Source organism: Rhinatrema bivittatum, chromosome 8 (genome assembly GCF_901001135.1).
Source record: "Rhinatrema bivittatum chromosome 8, aRhiBiv1.1, whole genome shotgun sequence".
NCBI classification, from domain to species: domain Eukaryota; kingdom Metazoa; phylum Chordata; class Amphibia; order Gymnophiona; family Rhinatrematidae; genus Rhinatrema; species Rhinatrema bivittatum.
Genome location: NC_042622.1, coordinates 99,482,763 through 99,507,904, shown reverse-complemented (window position 1 = coordinate 99,507,904; position 25,142 = coordinate 99,482,763). Strand labels below are relative to the sequence as shown.

Sequence of the window (25,142 nt, the reverse complement as noted above, 5' to 3'; positions counted from 1 at the left end):
AGCGCATCGAACATCAAGAAGATGAAGATCTCTACTCATCATGGAATCCTGAGACCACTCTGGGAATCCCAGCAATTCCACAGTCTGATTTATGTGAAAGGCAGAAGCCACCTTTGGTAAGAAAGAAAGCACCGTATGCAATGAAACTGTCTCATTAGAAATCTGCAGGAAAATTCCCTACAGGAAAGAGCTTGAAGCTCAGAGATCTGCCTGGCCAAGCAAATCGCCACCAGAAAAACAGTCTTCAAATTAGATCCTTTAGCAAGGCCCAACCTAAAAGTTCAAAGGTGACCTCACAGAGAATCCGCAACACTACATTGAGATTCCACTCACCTTCCAGACCGGAGGTCTCAAATGTTTTACACCCTTCAGAAAACGGACAACATCGGGATGGGAGGCTAAACGTTTACCGCAAGACAACCAAGGGCCGAAACCTGGACTCGCAGCGAGCTAAAAGCCAAACCCTTGGACAAGCCCTGCTGCAGAAAGTACAAAATGTGCAGAACAGAAACAAGCAGAGGATCTATATGCTGCTGACAACACCAACCAAAAATCTTCCAAACTCTGACATAAGCTACGGAGGCAGCAGGACACCTATCCTGAAGAAGGGTAGAAGTTACTGGCTCTGAATATCCCTTCAGTCGCAATCGCCGCCTCTCAAAAGCCAGGCCGCGAGACAAAAGCGATCCTCCCGATCCGAAAATATAGGGCCTTGTCTCAGTAACCCTTGTAAATGAACCAATCGGAGAGGCTCGTCCACCGCCAGATTCACCAGATCTGCAAACCACAGACGATGCAACCACTTGGGAGCCACCAAAACCACTGACCCAGGATGAACTTCTATGCGCCTGAGCACACGCCCTATGAGCGGCCACGGAGGGAACACAGAGAAGGATCCCCTTCGGCCACGGGCACACCAATGCGTCTAGCCCTACCGAACCGACCTCTTGCCTGCAACTGAAGAACCTTGCCGTTTTTGCATTGGCCCACGTGACCATGAGATCCAGATGAGGAACCCCCCCCCATCTGGCATAAATATGACTCCAGGCTTCCAGGTACAGTTCCCACTCCCCTGGATCCAGTTGCTGTCAGCTGAGGAAGTCCGTTTGCACATTGTCTACTCCTGCCACGTGGGAGGCTGCAATCCCTTCTTGATGCTGCTCCGCCCACGCAAATAATAGCTGAGCTTCCTGAGGTACCATGTGATTCCTGGATCCTCCTTGATGGTTGTCAGCCATCTACACCCTTTTCAGCCCCGGAGAGAGAATTGCAGCAAGAAAGGCTAACCAATATGATCTCTGATTCGGCCAGACGAGCTGCAGTGGCGGGAAAACACACACACCTGCCAAAAATAGCCCCGCTGCCAGCAAGACTTGCCTCAGCGTGCAGGAAGGCTCACTTGTCCCCACCAGGGAAAACAAAATACCTGCTCCCCCACTGCTCCCACTCCTGACACGGCCCTGGTCCTCTGGTGTCCGACCACTCCTGGCACTGCCACGCAGGCAGACTGTCCAGCTGAGCTTCTCTGCTCAAGAGAAGAACACACACACTTCCCCCCCCTTTTTTTTTTTTTTAGAAAAACTTAATTAACAAAACAATTAAAAGATAAGAATTAAAAAGCCCCTAAGGGGATACTTCCCTGAGCGAGTCAGCAGCGGATAGGAGGGGACCTTCAGAGCATGAAGAGGAGCCAGTCCCCTGGCTATCAGGGGCCTCGGAATTCACGGGCTAGCACTGCCAGGGGTATCCCACCCCCCCGTTTTCCCGGCTCAACCCAAGGGATAGTCCAAAAAACGAAACCTGACATCTCAGGGAGCAATGTCTAGTCTCCAAACACCGAACCAGTCAGGACTGCAGGTTTGCACCTCTACCATCTGCTAGAGACAGAGAAATATTGAGGGACTGCAGGAGGCACTCTCTGTTATATTGCAGTGCCTCAAAGTTTTGTTCTCTGCCTCCATCTGCTGGTAAGGATGCATAAACCCACTTGCTGGACTGATCTGGGTATGTTCGGGAACAAAGGCCGTGTCATTACACACCCAAGTACATGCACATGTGCGCGTTTACGTCCATGCACTGCCACGCTCAACGGCCGGCATGCGGGAAAACACACTATCGTGGCCTACAAAGCGACTGAAGAAACAGAGCCTTTTGAGCGGGACTTAGCCAAGGGCTGCTCAACTCGCCAAATCCATGCCGCCTCTGCTCTACACTAAACTCTGCAGAGAAGGGGGGGGGGGGGGAGGGGGAAGGATGCAGAGCACCCAGCACCGAGGGATGCAGATTGCGATACATTACAGGAGGACCTTGAAAGACTGGAAGATTGGGCATCCAAATGGCAGATGAAATTTAATGTGGAGAAGTGCAAGGTGTTGCATATAGGGAAAAATAACCCTTGCTGTAGTTACACGATGTTAGGTTCCATATTAGGAACTACCACCCAGGAAAAAGATCTAGGCATCATAGTGGACAATACTTTAAAATCATCGGCTCAGTGTGTTGCAGCAGTCAAAAAAGCAAACAGAATGTTAGGAATTATTAGGAAGGGAATGGTTAATAAAACGGAAAATGTCATAATACCTCTGTATCGCTCCATGGTGAGACCGCACCTTGAATACTGTGTACAATTCTGGTCGCCGCATCTCAAGAATGATATAGTTATGATGGAGGAGGTACAGAGAAGGGCAACCAAAATGATAAAGGGGATGAACAGCTCCCCTATGAGGAAAGGCTGAAGAGGTTAGGGCTGTTCAGCTTGGAGAAGAGACGGCTGAGGGGGGATATGATAGAGGTCTTTAAGATCATGAGAGGTCTTGAATGAGTAGATATGAATCGATTATTTACACTTTCAGATAACAGAAGGACTAGGTGGCATTCCATGAAGTTAGCAAGTAGCACTTTTAAGACTAATCGGAGAAAATTCTTTTTGACTCAACGCACAATTAAGCTCTGGAATTTGTTGCCAGAGGATGTGGTTAGTGCCATTAGTGTAGCTGGGTTCAAAAAAGGTTTGGATAAGTTATTGGAGGAGAAGTCCATTAACTGCTATTAATCAAGTTTACTTAGGGAATAGCCATTGCTATTATTTGCATCAGTAGAATGGGATCTTTTTGGTGTTTGGGTAATTGCCAGGTTCTAGTGGCCTGGTTTGGCCTTTATTGGAAAAAGGATGATGCTGGGCTTGATGGACCCTTGGTCTAACCCAGCATGGCAATTTCTTATGTTCTTAAGAAAAGGAAGAGGGAAATGAAACCTTCCTACACTTTCTTCTCTCTTTTTTTTTTTTTTTTTGCGTACCTGAGCTCATTCTTCTCTAGCTGAGAGCACATACAGGTCTCTGGCTAGTGAGAGAGGGTACAAGTCATCACCACTGAGCCCTCCCTCTGGCTTTAAGTGCTTTTTTTTTTTCTTCTCAAGTTCACACCTGAGGCAGGCTTCTGAATTGAAAATGCTCAACCGAGGGAGGGACCCACTGATGTCACCTCAGGAGCTCAAGCAGTGTCCAAAAATCTTCTATCTTCTCCGCTTTTTCGATTATTATTTTTTTAAATCACAAGCAATCCCCAGTATAGAAATGCATGTCCATCATCGGCTGGAGACAGAGAATACTGGCGGGCTGATTTCAGAGCAGGGCTATATGTCCGTGACGTCAGCTTTACTCCGTCTCCATCTACTAGTGGAGGTGCATAACCCTCTTGTGTGTATTGGCCTGCCTGAGTAAATTCACAATGTCCCCAACACAATTTTTTCTTTTATAAATAGTTTTCTTTATAAATAATCATTTACATCTAGCCAATTGATCTAATTACCTCATTTGATTAAATATTGCTATACAAATATTGCTATGATACAGAAGAATTCTTCTCTATTTTTAACCGAGTCACAAGCTGCAATAAAGTTAAAGACAGTGGTGCCAGCTGCCTAATTCCAGAGCTGGGATGGTTCTCTTCGAAAGGAATCTCAACATGAGTACTTAAAAAGCATGTACTGTATATATTACAGCCACACAATATAGTAAAGATTTTTTTTTTTTTTACTTTCTGTAAAACTTTTAAAAAATTAAAAAAGATAGATAAATATGAAGATTCCATGTTATATTCAAAAACAGCACTATGTACTCTTCTAACATCTGTAGAAATATTTTGTAACAGTGCAGGATAAAGGAACCCAATGGATCCAAATGGGTCAGAGGAAAATATCTTTTTTATGTATTTGTAGAAAGCTGTGTTTACTATTTTAGCAGTAAAAAAAACAAACAAAAGGAAGCACTTGTTTATTTTCCTGTGCTGGGATTACTAATCCTTTTTCTCACCTGGCTCAATCGCTTTCGCCTTTCCAATTCCTCCTTCAGTTGTTTGGCTTCAGCATCTCTTACTTGCAGCTGAGCCTCAAGTTCAGCTTCATAAGCGCTGAGATCTCCCTGAGCCTGCAGGAGGGATTCATTTATTTCTTGCTGTTCTTGAAGATTCTGTTCCAGTTCTTCCAGTTCCTTAAAGTATACATTTAAAATTAATGATAAAAAATACTACCCCGCAATGCAATGAGAAAACCAACAAAGTATTAAGAATATAAATGATACGTTTATAAGACTAACAAATGTTTCCAGATGTAAGGTTTTGGTCCCCTTCCTTGAGCAAATCAAGTTGCTAGATCTGTATCTCACAGGGAATCTAACTTTCAAACCTATCTGCAGTACCACATTTGTGCATGTAAGTAGGCACATGGGGGTCCATTTTCAGCCGCTGTGCAACTCAGCTAACTAGCAAGGTATATCAAGTGGCGTGATCACACCACTGAATATACCTGGCTATCTTATAGTTAGCCAGTTATATCTAACCAGCTAAGTTCAGGACAGCTTCATAACTTATGCGGCTAACTCTGCTCCACTCAAATGCCCCCAACTTATGTAGCTAAATTCTAACTTGTTATGCAGCTAGAATTTAGCTACATATGGCAATGAATATTTCCAGGTAGCCATTTAAAATTATAACTTTTCAATTACCCGTCTAAATAGCTTTTGAGTATCAACCTCATGGAGATTAATATTAGAAGCTGCACAATTTATAAAATATTATGTAATTATGTTCAGAATATACGTGCAAATATTTCCAATGCAAGACAATGCATACTTTATTTTATAAACATATAAACATATAATTTTACATATGAAATAATCATGGTACTGCATGAAGCCTACATCTCTACCAGTTCTCGTAGACTCTCTAGCACTTCATCCTGAACCTCAATCGGTTTATCCAGATGTACCACCCAAAAACTGTAAACAGACTAGTCCAATTTCACTTGCGCGAGTCAAACAAAAGGTGTAAAAAAACGTCTGAACAAGTTCGCTAACACATATATCTCTTACAAAATAATACCTACCGCATATACTTCTGAATCCCTCCCCGTAATGCCCTCAGACCATCCCTTTTTATCCCTAGTAAAATATTCACATAAAAATAGCATATATACACACATTTTTGGTTTTATGTGCAAAACCCCTTTGAAAATTCACTCCATAGTTTGCACATAACATTTGTAAAACCATCTTCTCAAATTTTCCTTTTAAGCATGACCAGTATGACTGGTCCTCCATACAGTATTTACTTTTTGGATCTCCCAGCCATTAGATATTTGATAGCAATAATTTATTGTTTAATACATTTTGCAAATTTTCACTGCCTCTCCTGCTGATAGTCAAAAAGTATGTTGCTTCTATAAGTTTCACAATTTTCATAAATGACCTTAGCACGCTCTTTGATCTTTCATATAATTTCAGTATCTGAAAAATAAAAAGCAACATAGTATGAACATAATAGCCCTGCAAATCATACTTTTCTCATGTTTTCTGCATCCTGGGCAACAATTTCCAGCTGGTTTCTCTCCTCCTCCATGTCAGCCACCCTTTGCAGCAAAGAATCTCTCTCATTCTGTAACTCTTTGCATTCATCGTGGGCCTGTTTGGCCTGGCCTTTAACACTCTCCAAGTATTCCTGTAAGCCAGTAATAATACCTTCCAAATCTTTCTTCAGCGCTTCGTTTGCTGCTATTTGACCTGCAGAAAGTACACATTGGGTTAGGATACGCAAGAAAAGTGTTAAGAAAACAAAACAAAGAACAGAATAATGTTCTGCATCAAAAAGGAGTAAAATGAAATACAGAAATTGATTTAACAATAAAGACAGACTTTGGAAACAGACCTGTAATGTTTATGGGATCCGGGATGAAGCAAGACAAATGTATGTGTAAAGTGTTTATCAGAATGACAGGGACTGGTGACACCTTATAGACTAACAGATTTATTGAAGCAGAAGCTTTTGAGGACAAACATAGTAACATAGTAATAGTAATGATGGCAAAAAAGACCAAATGCTCTATCCAGTCTGCCAGAAAGCTTCTTATAGTAGTAACTGCTGCTCTGTGCAGGTTACCCCCAAGCCTTATGTTAAGGTAATAATATTAAAAATCAAAACCAAGCAACTGTCAAACCCATAACAAAATTACTGTTAGTCACATTTACAGAGTGAACAGCCTTCCTGATAATTCATACAATGCTGCTGCTTGAAAGTGCTTTACTTTTGGACTTTGCCATAGAAGCAGTCCTGCACTTTTTCCCTGATGTCTGTGTATCAGTACCCTAAGACCATAAAAGTCAGCGCAAAGCATTGGTTATTGGCTGAATCCAATTCCCCTTTTCTCCCCCTCCCGAAGCTGACAGCAATGCTGCAGTTGCATCAAAATCAAGTAGGCTAATTGATTGAGGGTAGTAATCCCCATGCCTTCTGTTAAGGGTAGCAGTTGCCGTTCCATGCTAGTTACTCCCAATGCACCCTTTTCTTAATTTCCAACTCTAGCTTTTAGGGATCCACAGTGTTTATCCTATGCCTTTTTGAATTTGTTTACTGTTTTTGTTTTTACCAACTCTTCCAGAAGGGCATTCCAGACAACTACCACCCTCTCTGTTAATGAACAAACGTTTTTATTGGTTTTTCACATCAAGAAAGAACAGTACTGAGGAAGGTGGGTTCCTGAACAACCTCAGACTACCTGATCCATACAGAATACACCCATAACCATTTTCCACCCCCGAAACCCCCCCCCTTACCCCATCCCGGCCCGCCCTCCCAATCCCCCCCCCCCAACTCTATACAGGTGAACAATGTAAATCTACAGCATTCAATACCCAATCAAGACAAGTGGTGAAAGCAGCAAATTAGTCATTCATTACTAGGCTTCGAGCCCGATGTGGGAGCGTCTGAAGATATGAGTTCCAAACAGCCTCCGGCGCAGTACCACCCTCTCTGTTAAGAACATTTTCCTGACGTTGGTTCTAAGTTATCCTCCCTGAAGTTTTATATTGAGACCCCTAGTTCTTCTGTTTGTTTCCTCTGGTAGCAGTATTAGTCTATAGTAGGGACTCTTGTCCCTTCATCAGATGCTACTATAGACTAATACTGCTACCACTATCAGAGAGATTTCCCTCAAATACTCACAATCCAAGGTGTTTACTTGGGGGGGGGGGGGGGGGGATGATGCACAGGTGTTTCCTTGCAAAGAACAAAGATGTCTATGAAGCATAAACTTATTGAAATCACAATTACTTATAGCATAATATTTAAGGACCTGAAATAACTTAACATTAAAATAAAAAACATAAGAAAAGGAACCACTATGAGATGAGACAATCCCTCTATATTCTTTACTTCTTTCAGTTGCCAATGCTATATTTTTCCCTTTCAGAACAAGTAAATATCCCATTGGAACGCTATGCTAGAGCTACGCAGTAAATTGGTCCATAAGGGACCACAGAAAGGCTGATTGCTATGAAATCTTCTCCAGGGACCGAACACATTGACTTAGTCACAGCTCTCAATTTCCTGTGGCAGCTCAATTCTACAGGAAAGATTCTGTGGCATATTTGCATATTAAATCATGTAAATTTGTATTTTACTTTATGAAAATAAAGTTTTCTGACATTTGTGTGTCCAGATAATTTTGTTATTTTTCTTTTTTTTGAAGTGATTGATGCTGGGAAGAGAGGAGGGGGATAGAAAATAGAGGTAAGGCAGGGGATCTTTGGAATGGAGAGAAGATCAGGGAGGAGGAAAATCTGGGATCAGGAGAGGGGAGGAAGGATGGCTCCACTCACACCCCTTCCCTTCTGTCTATCCTTTTTCACTCACACAAATTCCACAGCCCCTTCAATCCCTTCACTTACTCACACCTCCTTGGATCCTCTCCCTCATTCCAAACACACACCCAACCCAACACTCCCTCCAATCCCTTCTCTCACCCTATGACCCCCAAATCTGGACTTTGTCAGAAGACAGCAGTGGTGTAACACCTTAAGCTGCATCCTCGTCCTGAGCAGCTCAGGGCAGAAGTGCCAGACTTCGGAATACAGGGGGACCCAGTAATGCTCATGATTCAAAGTGCTCCTGACAAAGTCCTGATCAGCATGGCAGAGGAGAGGGGGGAAGATAAGTGGGTCACCTCCACCACTGCTTGCATCTGGCCCTTCCATCTCCTGTGACAATTCAATAAAGGAATTACATGAAAAGAGCTGGATTTTGTGGCCTTTCCTGTGGAAAGGCAAGAGACCATGAGCAGTAGTCTTACTGATCTACTTAACTTCTGTTATTCTGAACAACCCTAAATTTCACCAGCATAAGTGGCTGTATTATGGCTAATTTAAACACAATTTTAGGGTTACATTGTTCAAGGAACTTAAACCTAACTAAAAAATGGTATTTGTTAAAAGAAAATCAATAGACTAGGTTGGTAAATAAAAACATAAAATTGGTTTTCAAACATTTACTGCCAAAGGCAAAGTCTAAAAGAGATACTTAAGTAAACAAACCTCTAGGTGCTGACCTGAGAAAAATTAAACACTGCAGATTCAGATGAACAGCCAACACACAGGTCTTAAATGTTTGAATATGTACATGAACTACAAATGTTTATTATAAAGCTAACAAAGTATCTAAACTGACACTGAGCTACCTTGTAACAAGCACAAGGCAGAATAATTTCTTTATTTTGTCATTTATACAACACTCTAAACCAGGGATCCTTACAACAAACTGGTTACAGGAGCAAGTCCCAGTCCAAATCTTTACACTGTAAGGCAAAGGAGCACATGGAGTCAGCTGGCACCATATTCCAAGATGGCATCAGTGAGACAACAGTAAGTGGGGATTGCTCCTGTCCCTGGAAGAATCCCTGAAATATGAGGTAAGCTTTGGCACAAGGACCAGAGTGGTTGCAGGAGGACCCGTTCTGGGGCTTTCGTCCATTTTTTTGTATGGGTGCGGGCGAGGCTTACAAGGGCAGGCCTTGACAAGATGTTCTTTTTCTTCACATTTATGAACTGTGCCATGGTGGTAGTGGAAGTTACTGCTTCTTCATGGACCACCAGGGATTTGGTCTCATGAAGATGAATGAGCTAGCACCAGGCTGTGCAGCCCCTTTTAAAGCAGTGTGCACTGTGCACATGAAGCTCAGATTTCTCAGGCCGGCTGAAAATATAACCTCAATGAAGTACAGTTACTTTTGTGTAAACAAGCCTGCAAAGCCTTTTTCACAAACCTGTTTTTGCAAAATTCTACATTAATAAGCTGCTTCACATGCCTTTGCATCGCAGTAGCTCAATGTTGAATTTAAATAAGCATTTGCACTTCACAAAAGTGGGTTTCATGTGCAAAAATGTGCAAAATGCTCAGATGCCCAAATTTTGGTATTTTGCACATTTTTGCCTGCACTTTGCAAATTGGTCTCTAAGTGGGTATCTGAGGTAACAGGTGGAGGCTTGCCCAAAATAACAAAAAGCAGCAGGATCTGAACTTTAGTTTTCTGAACAGCTAGTGTGTGTGCTATATCTGTGCACTGCAATCCTGTATGTGATGTTATATTTAATATGCTCATTTACATGGATGGGAAAAGGTTTTGATTCAAATGTTCTGAGGTGTTCCACCAAAAACATGATATTTTTGCACAAATGTAGTAAGCCATATTCCACTTTATTATTTAGCTCATTTTCAGTAATATCTAAAAAGCAAGTACCTTCAGTTAGCTGTTGCTCAAGGTCCTTGATTTCCTCAGTTTCTTTAGCAATCCTAGAAAGCATCTCATCCAGACGATTTTCAAGCTGTTTGTAATGTCTGTTCATCATGTCAAGTTGTTGTTCTTTACTTGTCTTCTGAGCCTTCACATGAGACTAGGAAAAAGACAGCATGTTAACAGATACAAACTAAACAGTGAAGGAGAGATTCAAACTCAGAAGTTTACTGACTCTGAGCACTTTATACTAACATGTCAACCACACCATCTTTAACAAAAGCCTCTAAATACAAAATAAATCTAAATTTTTTATGCATTCTGCTTATGCCATTGTTACTTATTCTCATAGTTTGCTGTTCTTTACATTTTTTATATTTGCTTAAACTAATGAAACAAGGAGAAGGCTTCTAATGTTGAGAAACATTCTGACTTTTATATTCTATTTAAAATTCTAAAACTAAATAAAATAGCCCAGAAAACATGGCAACATAATTATATACAATCAAATTATGTTCATATTATCAACTCCTGTAGTGTGAAGCAACCACACATTTCAGTCTTACACATACTACAACCAGGAAGAAATACACATTTTATATTAACAGATTTTTACTTTAACAGATTTTCTTGTAAATGAGTACACTCATACATTTAGGAAATTTACACTGCATGCTGATCTCAGCTAAAACAGAGCATTCTTATTTTTAATAATCTGTATAACCAGAAAATTATGTAAAATACTAAATAAAAATATAAAATGAAATGAATATGAAAGCTCTTTGTGGAGAATTCAACTGCAATTGCATGTCTTTTAAAATGCCAAAAAGCAAAACAATTCCTTAGAGATTAGAGTAAAAATCTCTGGATACAAATGCCACCAACATACATCTGCAGCTTACATACTTAAACACAAAATACTTTCATTTGCATTTAAATATGTACAGTAAATAAAATACAAATTACCTTATTCAGTTGATGAAGAGTTAGGCTATCATTGTAATAGCTTACAGTTTCAGTGTCTTCTGCCGCCATAAGCAAAAATCCCCCCTCTTGAAACACATCTTTGTACTTTTTTTTTTTTTTTTTTTTAAAGTACAAACATTTTGATTATAGGAAGCAGTTTAAAGGCATCATTTTGTAGATAGCTCTTCTGTGTCTTCCTTTTTTCTCTAAACTTCCTCATTTGACAGTAATATTTTTGTTCAACTCTCAGGCTCTAACTTCTCATGGCTACATACCAGTTCTTTGTGAAAACTGAAGTCGAAACAGAAATGCTGCCCAATCACAACTTACAGTCCCGAGCTCTACCCTCCTCTGCCTGCTTCAAATCACAACACAGGAAGTAGTTTAACAAGCCAATCCCACACCCAGTTTGAACTGTCATTCTACTCTGCTAGAGGCGAGGCTAGGCTCAGCCCCAGGAGAAAGCAGTTTCCTCTAATTCACTGCCTATGAAACCTCGCTAAACAAGTACAACAAAAAGGTTTTCATTTTAACTAATTGTTTTTAGATCTAGAAACATGCAATTCCTTAGAATCTAAACTGATCCTATTGCTTTACAACTATCAATACATTAATTTCAGCATTTGTTGTTTTATGATATATTGCAATTAATGAAAAATCTGACTGATTCATGCCCTCTTTAGAATAATTAAGTCTCGTTAGGCCTCATCAACAAAAACAAAAGACTAGTCTTCAAAAAAATATTTCCTGCATTCGCAACAACCTAATGAGTGACAAAAACAAACTAAAACTGGCAGATTTTTTTTTAAATTGTGTTTGATTCTTAGTTTTATTATAGTGCAACATTTTCTAACTATGTGTGGAAAATATTCACAAGGTTAAGATATCAGAAGTATTTTAAGTGCTATAAGATTGATAAAAATAGAACTAATTCATATCTCCACACAAGGTCAGCAAGGAGCTATTTTTAAAGTCTCTCAATATCACCAGGGAATTTTTTTTACTGTTAAAGAAGAGAAACTGTAAAGACAAAAGAATGAAAGTAATTAAAGGAAAATTGGTCTTACCTGATAATTTTCATTCCTGTAATACCACGAATCAGTCCAGACTCCTGGGTTTGGCCCCCACTAACAGATGGAGACAGAAATTTACCAAACAAAAACTAAACCTCATATAGGCTGGTGCCACCTACAGTCTGGCAATATTACGCAATGTCAAAGCAGAATGGATCAAACAAAACCCAAACTATACACAGTAACCTAACAACTGCAAACTGGCACAACAACCCCCAAATGGATACAAAACCCGTGCCATGTAAAAATAACAATGTCGAATCAATCTGTCGAGAAATATCAGTAAAGAGAGGGGACTCTCCATTCCCTTCCAAGGAAAAAAATGGGTGGGACTCTGGACTGATCCGTGGTACTACAGAAACGAAAATCATCAGGTAAGAACCTATTTTCCTTTCCCTGTATGTACCCGGATCCGTCCAGATTCCTGGGATGAACCAGAGCTTACCTTAATTGGGATGAGATCCAGAGAGGTCCGCTCTAAGCACTCCCTCTCCAAATTCACCTGGCGCCCGAACATCCAAGCGATAATGTCTGGCGAAAGTATGCAGGGACTTTCACGAAGCCGCCCTGCAAATCTCCTCCGGGGAAATCTGTTGACATTCCACCCAGGATGTGGCCTGAGAATGAGTGGAGTGAGCCCACAGACCTTCGGGCGAAGATCTACCGTCCAACAAATATGCAGAATTGATGGACTCCTTTAGCCAGCCAGCGATGGTAGTCTTGGAAGCCATACTGCCCCTTCAGGGACCCACCCCATAGCACAAAAAGATGATCCGATACGCGAAATGCATTGGTTACCTCCAGATAGCACAGTAATGCTCTACAAACATCGAGCTTTCGGAGATACTTAGAGAAGGAGTCCGACCTATCCAAATCCAAAAAGGAGAGTAGCTCGATCAACTGACTTAAATGGAAGGAAGACACCACCTTAGGCAGGAATGAGGGAACTATACGTGGAGAAACCCCAAACTCAGAGATTCGCAAGAAGGGCTCTCTACAAGACAGAGCCTGAAGCTCAGACAGATGGCGTGCCGATGCAATAGCCACCAAGAACACCACCTTCAAAGTAAGGTCCTTCAAGGTTGCCCTACGCAATGGTTCAAAGGGTGCCTGACACAAAGCCTTAAGAACCAGATTCAAATTCCAAGAGGGACAGGGTTGTCGCTCTGGGAGACAAGAGACATCAGGTTGACTCGCCAAGGATGCTCCCTGGATGTTACTGCGTAAGGAACAGAGCGCTGCTACCTGTATGCGCAAGGAACTACACAACAATCCCTTCGCTAAACCAGCCTGAAGAAAGTTCAAAATTTCCGTAACGGTCGCTCGGGTAGGAACAATAGCTCTGTCAAGACACCAGGCCTCAAAGACCTTCCAGACCCTTACATAAGATAGGGAAGTAGAGACTTTACAGGAGCGCAACAGTATAGTCACCACAGCATCCGAGTACCCCCAAGACTTCAGTCGCTTCCTCTCAAAAGTCATGCCGCTAGACAGAAGTGCTCGACCTGGTCGAAACAGGCAGGACCCTGATGAAGCAGATTTGCCTGTCTGGGAAGCGCAACGGAGATGCTACTGCCAGATTCACCAGATCCGCAAACCAGGGACGCCTTGGCCACTTGGGAGCTATTAAAACCACCTCCATCGGATGTAACTATTCAGCAAATGACCCTGCCAATGAGAGGCCAAGGTGGAAACACAAAGCAGAACATGTGTCGGCCAGGGCAGGACCAGGGCGACCACGCCCTCTGCCCCCATGTCCCTGCGACGAGCAAAGAAACTAGGAGCCTTGGCATTCTTGAACATCGCCATGAGATCCATCCCGGGAGTGCCTCACTGGGCACAAATGAGCTGAAAGACATTTCCGCCAATTGCCATTCCCCGGGGTTGAGAAGATGGTGACTGAGGAAGTCCGCCTGCACATTCTCCACCCCTGCAGTGTGAGAAGCCGCTATGCAGGCCAAGTTCTGTTCTGCCCATGTAATCAAGAGATGAGCTTCCAACGCTACTGGTCGACTTCTGGTTCCACCTTGGCGGTTGATATAAGCTACTGTGGTCACATTGTCGGAAGGACTCTGACCGCCTTGCCCTTGAGAAGCTGTAAAAACACCTGTAGTGCTAATTGGACCGCTCTAGTCTCCAGACGATTGATGGACCAACGAGCTTCCTCCGGGGACCACAGTCCCTGTACCGATTTTCTCAAACACATCGCTCCCAAACCGGACAAGCTGGCATCCGTCGTGATCACCATCCAGATCGGAACTACCAAAGGAACTCCCCGCCTCAAGTTGACCGGGAATAACCACCAATCCAGGCTGGACCGAGCATTCTCCATCAGAGGTAGAGCAAGATGGAACTGTTCTGGGACAGCAATACTGATTGTAAAGGCTGCATATGAGCGAAAGCCCATGGAACCAATTCCAGTGAAGTCATGGAGCCCAGGACCTGAAGGTAATCCCAGACCATCAGAACATGTGTGGATAACAATCCTCGTACTTGGTCTTGGAGTTTGAGCATACATTCCTCCATGAGGGACACTGTCCCTTGACGCGTGTCGAACAGAGCCCCCCAAAATTCCAGGGACTGAGAGGGTACCAAATAGCTCTTGGCCTCGTTGACTACCCAGCCCAGCGATCTCAAGAACAGAAGCACCCGGTGAATCGCTGCCTGGCAGACCAATTTCGACTTCGCACGAATCAACCAATCGTCCAGGTACGGATGTACTAACAATCCTTCCCTGCGCAACTGAGCAGCTACCACCACAATAACACCTTGGTGAACATCCTGGGAGCAGTTGCTAGTCCAAATGGTAGCGCCTAAAACTGGTAATGTTGCCCCAACACGGAGAACCTTAGGAAACTTTGATGATCTGCTCGGATCCCGATGGAGACCAAGAGCCTTGTGTTTGCAGATCGGCTACATGGGCTCCCCACCCGAGGTTGGAAGCATCGGTGGTGAGAATGATTTGAGGATGCAGAACCTGGAAGGGCAATCCCTGGAGGAGATTGTTCTGATTTTTCCACCAGGCGAGGGACAGACTGAGTGAGTCGGTGACGTGGACAATGGTCAACAGAGGCTAAATAGCTTGAGTCCATTGAGACCTCAGAGTCCAATGCATGCGTGTTCCCCACACCAAACCCTCTCAACATATAACATTTAGAGACCGGGCTTTCTCTACAGCAGGACCAGCGCTATGGAATTCCATTCCACCGGATCTTTGTCAAGAACCGTGCCTTCCAACTTTCAGAAAAAGATTTAAGACGTGGTTGTTTAAACAAGCCTTCCCAGCACCCAACTGACTTTTCTATGCAACGACAACCATAGTCAGTTATTCTTAGAACAGAGCAATTATTTACAGTTTCTGTTATTTCCTTTAGACCAGTGGTTCTCAACCCTGTCCTGGGGACCCCCCCCAGCCAGTCGGGTTTTCAGGATATCCACAATGAATATGCATGAGAGAAAATTTGCATGTTATGGAGGCAGTGTATGCAAATCTTCTCTCATGCATTTTCATTGTGGATATCCTGAAAACCCGACTGGCTGTGGGGGTCCCCAGGACAGGGTTGAGAACCACTGCTTTAGACTATCCTTCCTCTCCCAAGTTTAGAACATCCTTGTTTTATTGTAACTTCCGATTCTCTGTTCACTTGTTATAGATTTCCAGTGTCTTCTCTTTGTACACCCCCTGTTTAATATAAACCAGCATGATGGGATTTTTATCTCGAATGCCGATATAGAAAAATACTAAATAAATAAATAAAATAAATGAGCCTCATGGCCAAACGGGCCATTGGTATGACATGGACTGAGGACGCCATATGTCCCAGGAGGACGAGAAATTGGCGTGCAGTCACAGCGTGCTGAGACTGCAGTTGGTGAGCAAGAGACACGATGGTCAGTGCTCGTTGTCGAGGCAAGAAAGCCTTTGCCTGTAAGGTGTCCAAGTCTGCCCCAATGAACAATAAGGTTTGAGATGGGACTAAGTAGGATTTGTCGTAATTGGCGAGAAATCCTAGCGAAATTAGAGTGCGTAAGGTTAGATTGAGGGACAACAGAGCAGCTTGCTGAGTGGGAACCCTGATTAACCAGTCATCCAGATCGGGGTAGACGTGAACACCGTGTGTCCTGAGGAATGCTGCGACGACTACGAGGCATTTTGTAAAGACTCGTGGAGCAGACGCTAGGCCGAATAGAAGCACTCGGTATTGATAGTGCATGAGACCTACTAGGAATCTCAGGTATTTGCGATGAGCTGGACTTATCGCAATGTGGGCGTATGCATCCTAGAGGTCCAGAGAGCAGAGCCAGTCTCCTCTTTGTAGAAAAGGTAGAAGTGAGCCCAAGGTGGCCATCTTGAACTTTTCTCGCTGGAGGTACTTATTGAGGGCCCGTAAATCTAGAATAGGACGGACGGCTCCTGATTTTTGGGGGATTAGAAGTACCGGGAATAGAACCCTAGGCCTTGCTGAGTGTGTGGAACGGGTTCTATTGCTCTTGACTGGAGATGGAGGGAAACCTCTTGTTCCAGAAGAATGGAGTGGTCAGATGTTCTCCACGTCGGCAGAGGTGGCAGGGCGAGAAAGTTCAGATGGTAACCCTGAGCAATGATTGCCAATACCCATTGGTCGGGTGTGATTCAATGCCATATGTTGTGAAAGTGGCACAGTCGACCTCCGACTGATATGTGCAACAGAGTAATTTGGCTGCTGCTCTCCAGGTGGAAGTCAAAAACCTGAAACAGGCCCAGGCTGGGGAGCTGCTTGTGGTTTCTGTTTTCGGGTTTGGCGAGACAGGTTTCTGATAGGGTCTCGTAGCACGGGATCTGGCTGGTGGTGGATAGGACTTTCATGGAATGTAGAACGACTTCTTAGAGTCCTTTCTAAAGGGCTGCTTTGAGGAGAAGTTGAAAGGCATCTAAGAGAGCTGTTTTAGGGTCTCATGATGGGCTTTTAGTTCAGCCACCGTCCATTGAATCTGTTCGCCGAACAGATTATCTCCTACACAGGGCAGGTTGGACAACCGGTTTCGCTGAAATAGCAGCTGCAGACACTCTGGTAGAGGCGTCGAAAATGTCATAAGATGTTCTGATCTCATGCTTGCCTGCCTCAAAACCTTTGTTTACAAGGGTTTGTAGTTGGTCTTGGAATTGCTGAGGCAGGGAGTCTGAGAAGTCTTGTATCTGCTTAAATATGACCCTGTTATATTGGGTCATATAAAGCTGATAGGCAGCAATTCGAGAGATGAGCATGGCTCCTTGGAATACTCGGCGTCCAATGTTGTCCAGGAATTTTTGTTCCTTACCAGGAGGGGTAGACGAGTGAGGTTTTGAACTCTTTGCCCTCTTTTGTGCAGACTGCATCACGACTGAGTGGTGGTCAAGCTGTGACTTCTGAAAACCTGGGGCTGACTGTACTAAGTAAGTAGTGTCAGCTTTTCTGTGTACTGGAGCAATTGTTCCTGGATTTTCCCAGTTCTTTTTGAGAAGATCAAGAAGAACCTGGTGGACGGGAATAGAAGTTATTACCTTGGGGGCATCCAGGAATTGGAGCAACTCCATCATCTGGTGCCTATCATCCTGTTCCGTCTGTAATTGAAAAGGAACCAATTCAGCCATTTCCTTCACAAAATTTATAAATGAGAGATCCTCTGGAGGAGAACGCTTTCTACTTTCAGTGGGTGAAGGTGGTGAAGGTAAGTCATCGGTGTCTGTTGTGGTATCATCTCCCAAGGTATCATAAGAATCAACACCCTTTCCTCTAGGAAGTAGAGGGGGACAGGTGGTTGGATACCTGAAGGTCCTGGTCTAGGCTCCGAAGGAATCTGAGGAATTATCAGAGGCACCGATGATGGCATCGAAGGCACCAGTATAGGCATCAAGGGCATCGATGGATAACTCGGTGGCGCTGATGGACGTATCGGCACCGATGGTTGGATCGGTGGCGAGGGACGTATAGGCATCGATAGCTGAGGCATAACTCCAGATGGAGGAATGCAAAATGCTGTTTCTCCTCCCGATGATGCTGTCAGTTGGGAGGGCATTGGAGCCATCGGAGACCCGGGATCCATTGATGGAAAAGCGGCCATGAGGGCTTCCATTCTGGATAGCAGCTGTGCCAGTGCTGCTGGAATCGGGTCGATGATCGGTTCCACAGTCAGTGCCAATGTCGGTGCCAGAGGAACCTGAAGACGTTGCATCGCCTTGTCGATGGCCTCCTGATCCATCTGGTCCAGTTCTTCTCGGAGACCTGGTGCAAGCAGCCACGGCTCCGGAACAGAAGAAGGAAGCAGAGGCATAGCCGGAGAGACCACCGTTACAGGCGGAATCGCGGCTCCCGATCTCCGATCGGGTGAGGGTTGCCTCAGTGACCCGGTCGCAGGAATGGTCGGTGCCTTTCCTGGACGGGGTTTTTTTTTTTTGACAGCGGCTTGGACGATGGTTTCGCTCCCTCGATGGTCCGAGTCTTACGGTGTCGATGGCAATGTTTTTCCCTGTGATCTCCTTGATCTTGAGGGGGAGTAGAGGGTGTCGATGGCCGAGCAGTCGTCTATGCCGGTCGGTCACCAGTCAGTGGTCGATGCTGGCACGAAGTCGACGGTGCCGGTTCCGACGACGTCGATGCGATGGACAGAGTCGGGGTTTGAACACAGAAGAGAAGTTCCATCTTCTCCATTCTGGCCTTGCAACCCTTCGGTGTCATTAGGGCACATTTGGTGCAGGTCAAGACATCGTGCTCGCATCCTAAACACATTACACAGACTTTATGGGGGTCTGTGATAGACATGGTGCGGGTACAGTCCGGGCACCGATGAAACCCCGACACCATGGCAAAAATTTTTAGCCGCATTACGGTCGAAGGCCAGTAGGCCGCGAAGGCCAAACTCAACTGTAATCGACAGGAAACGGGTCAAAACGTACCGAGTACCGCGGAGTTATAAATGGTAGAAGAGGGACCCCTGTGGGGCAACTTAACTTTTAGTAATTCCGTGAGGAAAATTCCTGTCAGGAATCTCTTCAGAGCTCCTTTACCGCGAGGCTACTGCTGCGCGGAAAAAAGAAGACTGAAGGGGGGACCCCTGCTGGGCATGCCCAGTAGGGGGCCAGTCAAAGTTCTGGAAACTTTGACAGAAGTTTTCCGTGATTGGGCTCCATCCTGCTTGTCCTGTGAGAAAGAAGAATCCGAGGACATACTGTTATTAAAGCTCTGTTGTTAAAGCTGGGAATTAGCAATCTGTTATTAGAGCTCTGTTGTTAAAGCTGAGAGATAGCAATCTGTTATTAACGGAGTTGCTAGATATAGCAATCTGTTATTATTTAGAATAGTTGTGGGTGAATCCTTGGACCAGTGGCAGGTAACCACGCCCTCGAGGGACCACTGGTCAGGCTTAGTTTAGGAGACAGACTCACACTAGTTCTTTTATTAGACAATATATTAAACCACCAGAGGTGGCAGTAGTGAGCTGGTAGCGCCCAGCTGGGCTGTAGTCCCTCAGGTATTGGAACAGCGATCCCAAGGTGGCTGAGCTGTAGAGAAACTAAGAAAGTGAATAGATAAGATATGCAGAGTTCTGGAACAAGTCCTTGATGATAACACTCACACCATAGTCTCTTGAGGCAGCCCAGGAGTTGGAATGCAGTAGGCCCTCGAGGAGCGAGTACCTGGTCCCAGGGAAAGCTCTAAGAGATAGATGGAAACTCACTAATGTTGTAAGCAGCGATGACTTCTTAGCAAAAGTGGTATTCAGGAGCTGGTCCGGGACGTGGACCCTCGAGGAGCGAGTACCGGTTCCGGACTCCGACCTGAAATGAAAAAGACAGAGCGAGGCCCCCGAGGAGTGGGTACCTCTAGTGAAGTCCGAGGAGGCAGAGTAGCTAGGTTGCGGAGAGCGAGTCCCATCCGCAGCGACCTGGATGAAGCTAGGTAAACCTTCCCTTGCTAACTCGTCTTGTTAGCGAAAACTGAGACCTTAAATATCTAGAGCTGATGACATCATCTCAGGGGGATGCCCCTGAGGTTCGTGCTAACGCTGGTACATCAGTTGGGCTGCGCGCGCGCCCTTAGGCATCTGGACAACATGGCGGCTTGCAGCATCGGTCCGGGAACGCCGGAGGACAGCCTGGAGACGCCGCAGCCGCTAGCCTTCCATCAACCCCAGAGGGAGTCGCCAACAAGGTAAGGTGGGCGGAGCAGAGACGTCGGACAGCGACAGACAACACATACCCTCAACTCCCCATATTGGGGTCCGCATCAGTGCGCAAGCCAGGCCCTGCAGCTTTGTCCCCATCAGGGACCCTTCGTTGCGGTGACAATCATGGTGGAGGGTCCTCCTCTGCAAGTGCTGTTTGCGCTGCGGGGGGCCGCTGGTGCTAACGGAGGCAAAATGGCGCCTGCTCCCAGAGGCAGGGACCCAAGCGCACCTAAAATGGCGCCCGTTCCCGCTCTTCGCAGGAATGTACCGGAGGCCAAGGGCTGCAGCTCCCCAAAGGTGCCCATCACAGTTTGGACCCTAAGCAAGACCCTGCCCCGGGTCGTGGAGGCTCCCTCTTCCCCTGGAAGGCAATCGGCGCAGATCCCATCGTGCGATAGTCGGGGCTGTGTGGTGCCGCAGGCCCTACACGCGGCCAGACACGGCATGCCACTACAAAAACAAAGTACTCGAATTCGGACAAAAAACACAGCGAAACTGAGCACGAAGAACCTCCAACAGCACCGGAGAGAAGGGAGAGTCGAGCTCCGAAGAAAAAACTACTTAATGAAATTTAATTCTTTTTTTCTTTGTTTTTTTTAAATACCTGACACTCAGCCTCCAGGTCCTGGATCAAACTGGGAGGAGTGAGCCGGGCTCTCCGGTTTCATTCCCAGTGATCTCAACAAGCTGGCAATCGGGGTTATTTATTTATTTATTTATTTATTTATAGATTCTTCTATACCGAGGTATGTATAGTTATACATCACTTCGGTTTACATGTGCTGCGTTTGTGGGTGAAGGTATTTTTTGATACGGAGAAGTAAAACGAGCCATGATATTTGAAATCTTGTCCTGGAAATAGGAGGCTAATTTCTCACACTTATTTTCATCCTCATGTTCATGGTCAGAGTTAATTGCAGGGGAGATTAAATTAGATACGTATTGGAAGAGGGCACGTGGATTAAACTGATATTAATGAATTTTTGTTGAGTAAAAGTTTTTCTTCGCTTCCTCGGTTGATTTACGATACTTGTGGAGTAGTGATTTGAATATTTGTTGTTGAATTGAATCTTGGTTTTTGAGCCATTTTTTTTCCTGTTTACGAGTTATCTACCCCGTACCTCAGCTGCCTCTGAAACCAGGGAGGGATGGTCCCCTCAGGACCTCACCACCCCCCTGGGAGGCTATGACCTGCAGGCAAAACACTGCAGTCCATCGCTTACTTTCTCTTCCCTCTTTATTCCTTAACTGTACCTAACTATACTGTCTCACACAAATTATGCCCTAGCACAGACTGTAGGTTTGGCACCTCCTCCACCTGCTGGAGACAGAAGAATACTGCCAGACTGTAGGTGGCACCAGTCTATCGGGCCGATACAGTAAGGTGCGGTAGAAAGAGGTGCGATAGTGCCCGGCGCACCCGCGTTTGCCGCACGCACAGTTCGGATCACCTACCGCTCGATACTGTATTTAAATGGCATGCAAATGCAAGCCGCGTCCAACCCGCGTCCAACGAGAGTCCATTTTACTGTATAGGTGCTATACAGCGCCTATACAGTAACCTGGGTGCGCTGGTACCTGTCATTTCAAATGACGTTTGAAATGACAGGTACCAGGAAGTGGATGGCTCTCCTACAGACCGGCGATCGGAGGCAGGGAGCGCAACAAAGCACCCTCCTTCAGACAGACAAGAGAGACGAAATTTCACAGTCCCAAACCAAACCAACCCAATCCAATCCAAGCCAAGCCCCAGCAGAGAAACGAAATTTAGCCGCCCAGTCCCAAACCAACCCAATCCACAGAAAAAAAAATGCTTCTCGCACTTAGCCGCCCAGTCCCAAACCAAAACAACCTAATCCAAGCCCCAGCAGAGAGAGGAAATTTCACAGTCCCAAACCAAACCAACCCAATCCAAGCCCAAGCAGAGAGAGACGAAATTTCACAGTCCCAAACTTTCCCCCAGCCCCCGCTCACCTGCCCTGGCCGCGACCACACAAGCCCCCAGCAGCAGCAGTAGAAGTAGAAGGGCGGCGAAAGAGAGCGGCTTCAGCAGCCCCTCCGGCGAAGGCGAATACGTGCACGCCTGTACGTCCAATATGGGCGCTCAAGGCAGCGAAGGCGCATGCGCACACGCCGTGACCGGCTGGACGTCGGAGGTCACGGCGTGTGCGCATGCGCCTTCGCTGCCTTGGGCGGAAAGGGATACGCGTCGAGTTAAAGAAGCGGTAAGGATCGGTAAAAACAGATAGTGAATCACGGGTTAGACTTACGTGGCGAAATTGTGAGTACACAGTGGGTTAGAAACGGGGTAACTGCGGCCGCGCTTTACTGTATTGGCCTGTTTATGAGGCGGAGTTTTTGTTTAGTAAACTTCTGTCTCCATCTGCTAGGGGGGGGGGGGGGGCCAAACCCAGGAGTCTGGACTGATCCGGGTACGTACAGGGAATTTCACTTTACAAAATGTACATCAATGAGGATGCAATAGAAAACCATTAAACTTAAAGTTATAAATACATTAAACCACCACAGAAACTGAACACATTAGCTAGCAATACCATTATGCTCTTCATAGGCCTGAGAACATCCTAAGGCAGAGCTTTCCAAACTTTTCATGTTGGTGACACACTTTTTAGACAAACATAATTTCACTACACGGTAATTCAGTCTACTAGTAAACCAGAGGTTAAAGGTTAAACGAACGAAACATATTTCGACAATTTATGTATGTTTCCTTAAATATATACATAAATAAAATGTTTCACGACACAACCTATCTCATGAAAACCTTAAATTTATATTAAAAATATATATTCCAAGATTCATGTTATTGTTATAATTTATGAGAAACAATAATAAAACAAATTGTCTGTCCCCCACACACTCATCTCTCTCCTCCCCCCAGCACATGTCTGGCCCCCACACACTCATATCTCTCCCCCTCAAGCACATGTCTGTCCCCCCAGCACGTTTGCCCCCCACTCACTCATCTCTCTCCCCCCAGCACATGTCTGGCCCCCACACTCATGTACCTCGTCTTTTTGATTGTTGCCAGTTAAGTGCTTCACTCCCTTCCATGATCACCAGACACTGCTGCTTGCAGTCAGTACTCCTCATGGCCAGGCCTCATGGGCAGCAGCAGCCAATGCAAGGATGGCTGGGCTCGTTCCACCCACCAAGCCCCCCCAAAAAACGCGATTGACAGCAAAAATCACCCAATAATAAGCAACCCATAAACTGAAAAAAAAAAGTGAATCTCTAGAAAAAAAAAAGCCCAAACTCGCATCATAGTTGACCGGGCTTGCGCGACACACCTGCACACTGCAGGCGACACACTAACGTGTCCCGACACACAGTTTGGAAAGCTCTGTCCTAAGGAAATAACTACAAAACTACAATTAGTATTGGCTTTTGAACTTTCCTACAATGCATGATTTTAAATCCTGCAATCTTAAATAGCTTCTGATAAATTTGTTAAATACTAATACAATCTAAGAGGAATGCCTTCTCCTATATTAAAAGTTCTTCACTCACTAGTCCCACTATTTAAATGTGCATATGCAGAATCACAGTGACAGAACAAGTAGAGCCTTAACCCAGCACTTAAGTCACTTTATCTATTTTTGTTTTATTTCTAACTTATTTCTTTACTCTATTGACTTTAATTAAAATTTTAATTATGTATTAATATGTATACTATTTGTTATGATGCTTCTATTATATTCAGTTTTGTTTTTATTGATTGTGTTCTTGATTGACTAAATATTGTATTTTCATGCTTTGAACTTATTGTATACTGTTATGATGGTTTTACAGATATGACTGTATAAAAATTAATAAACTTTAAACCTAAATGTACCTAATCTTTACTCCCACCCTCCTAGAGAAAAATGACCTCCTTAAAATCAGCACAATATAAAATACATCCATAGCAGCAGAGATTTGCTATGAATAGAATATGTACATGAACTACAAACCATATCATACCATTAATGAAATAACAATAAAAGTTGTTTCCTTACATGTCTTGGATCTTTGGGATCTATAGAATCTAAAATGCTCTGCAATTCTCCAATTTCCTCTTGTTTTTTCTCCATCTCCTTTCTCTGCCTTTCCATTTGACTCTCCAGTTCTTGAGCCTCCTGGCGTAACTGATTTAATATCTGGATCTTGCGAGCCAATTGTTGACGTAGGTTTTCCTTCTCTGCTTCTGAAATCTGAAATAAAAGGCACAACATGTACCAGCAGGATCCCTATGCATTCTCAGAGATATGTCTGACTGGCTGGCTTGTTACCAGCACTCCACATGACTGGAAAGGGAAGGTCTAAGAATTGTTGGGGGTATCTGCTTCCTTAGCATGCGTATATTAGGTATATTGCAAAAGTTGCTCCACAGGGAATATTTAATTACTTTTGCCATGCATCCCAACTGCACGTAGATACCGCCTCTGAAGGTGAATCAGGGTGTGGTTTTCCTCACCTGCTCTGGCAGGCTAATATTCAGCAAATTGAAAAATACCATGGACTATGGAAAAAAAAAACATGCTGTGAAATTGTAGCCATGACTATATAACCAAACTATGAGAAAGTCTTAGGGGCCATTATCAAAGGCATTTAGCCTAGCTAAATTGTTTGAATATTGAGCCAATTATCCAGAAGCATTCTGGGGCAGGATAAAGTTAATTAGCTAACAGACAATTTTCAACTATAACAGGCTAAGTTTACCTTTGTGTGGCTGGATAACGTTAGACTTAACTGGTTATATTAAAAAAAAAAAAAAAAAAAAAATCTCACAGCCCTAGTGGTCTGAATTGCAGTCCTTGTCCCCACCAAACAGCTAAACAAGGGCCTTGCTGGGCTGAGCCT

General features: G+C 44.4%; 1 protein-coding gene across 4 annotated transcripts in view; it reads right to left on the bottom strand.

Annotated features, from left to right (window-relative positions):
* Positions 1-25,142, bottom strand: part of CNTRL (centriolin) — a 402,596-nt gene that overhangs the window by 285,180 nt on the left and 92,274 nt on the right. For all 4 annotated transcript variants that reach the window (XM_029610804.1, XM_029610805.1, XM_029610806.1 and 1 more), the window contains 4 exons: positions 24,299-24,493; positions 10,063-10,216; positions 5,835-6,055; positions 4,313-4,489 (listed from right to left, as the gene is read on the bottom strand). In XM_029610804.1, coding sequence (XP_029466664.1) covers positions 4,313-4,489; positions 5,835-6,055; positions 10,063-10,216; positions 24,299-24,493 — 747 coding nt within the window. The remainder of the gene's footprint in view (positions 1-4,312; positions 4,490-5,834; positions 6,056-10,062; positions 10,217-24,298; positions 24,494-25,142) is intronic.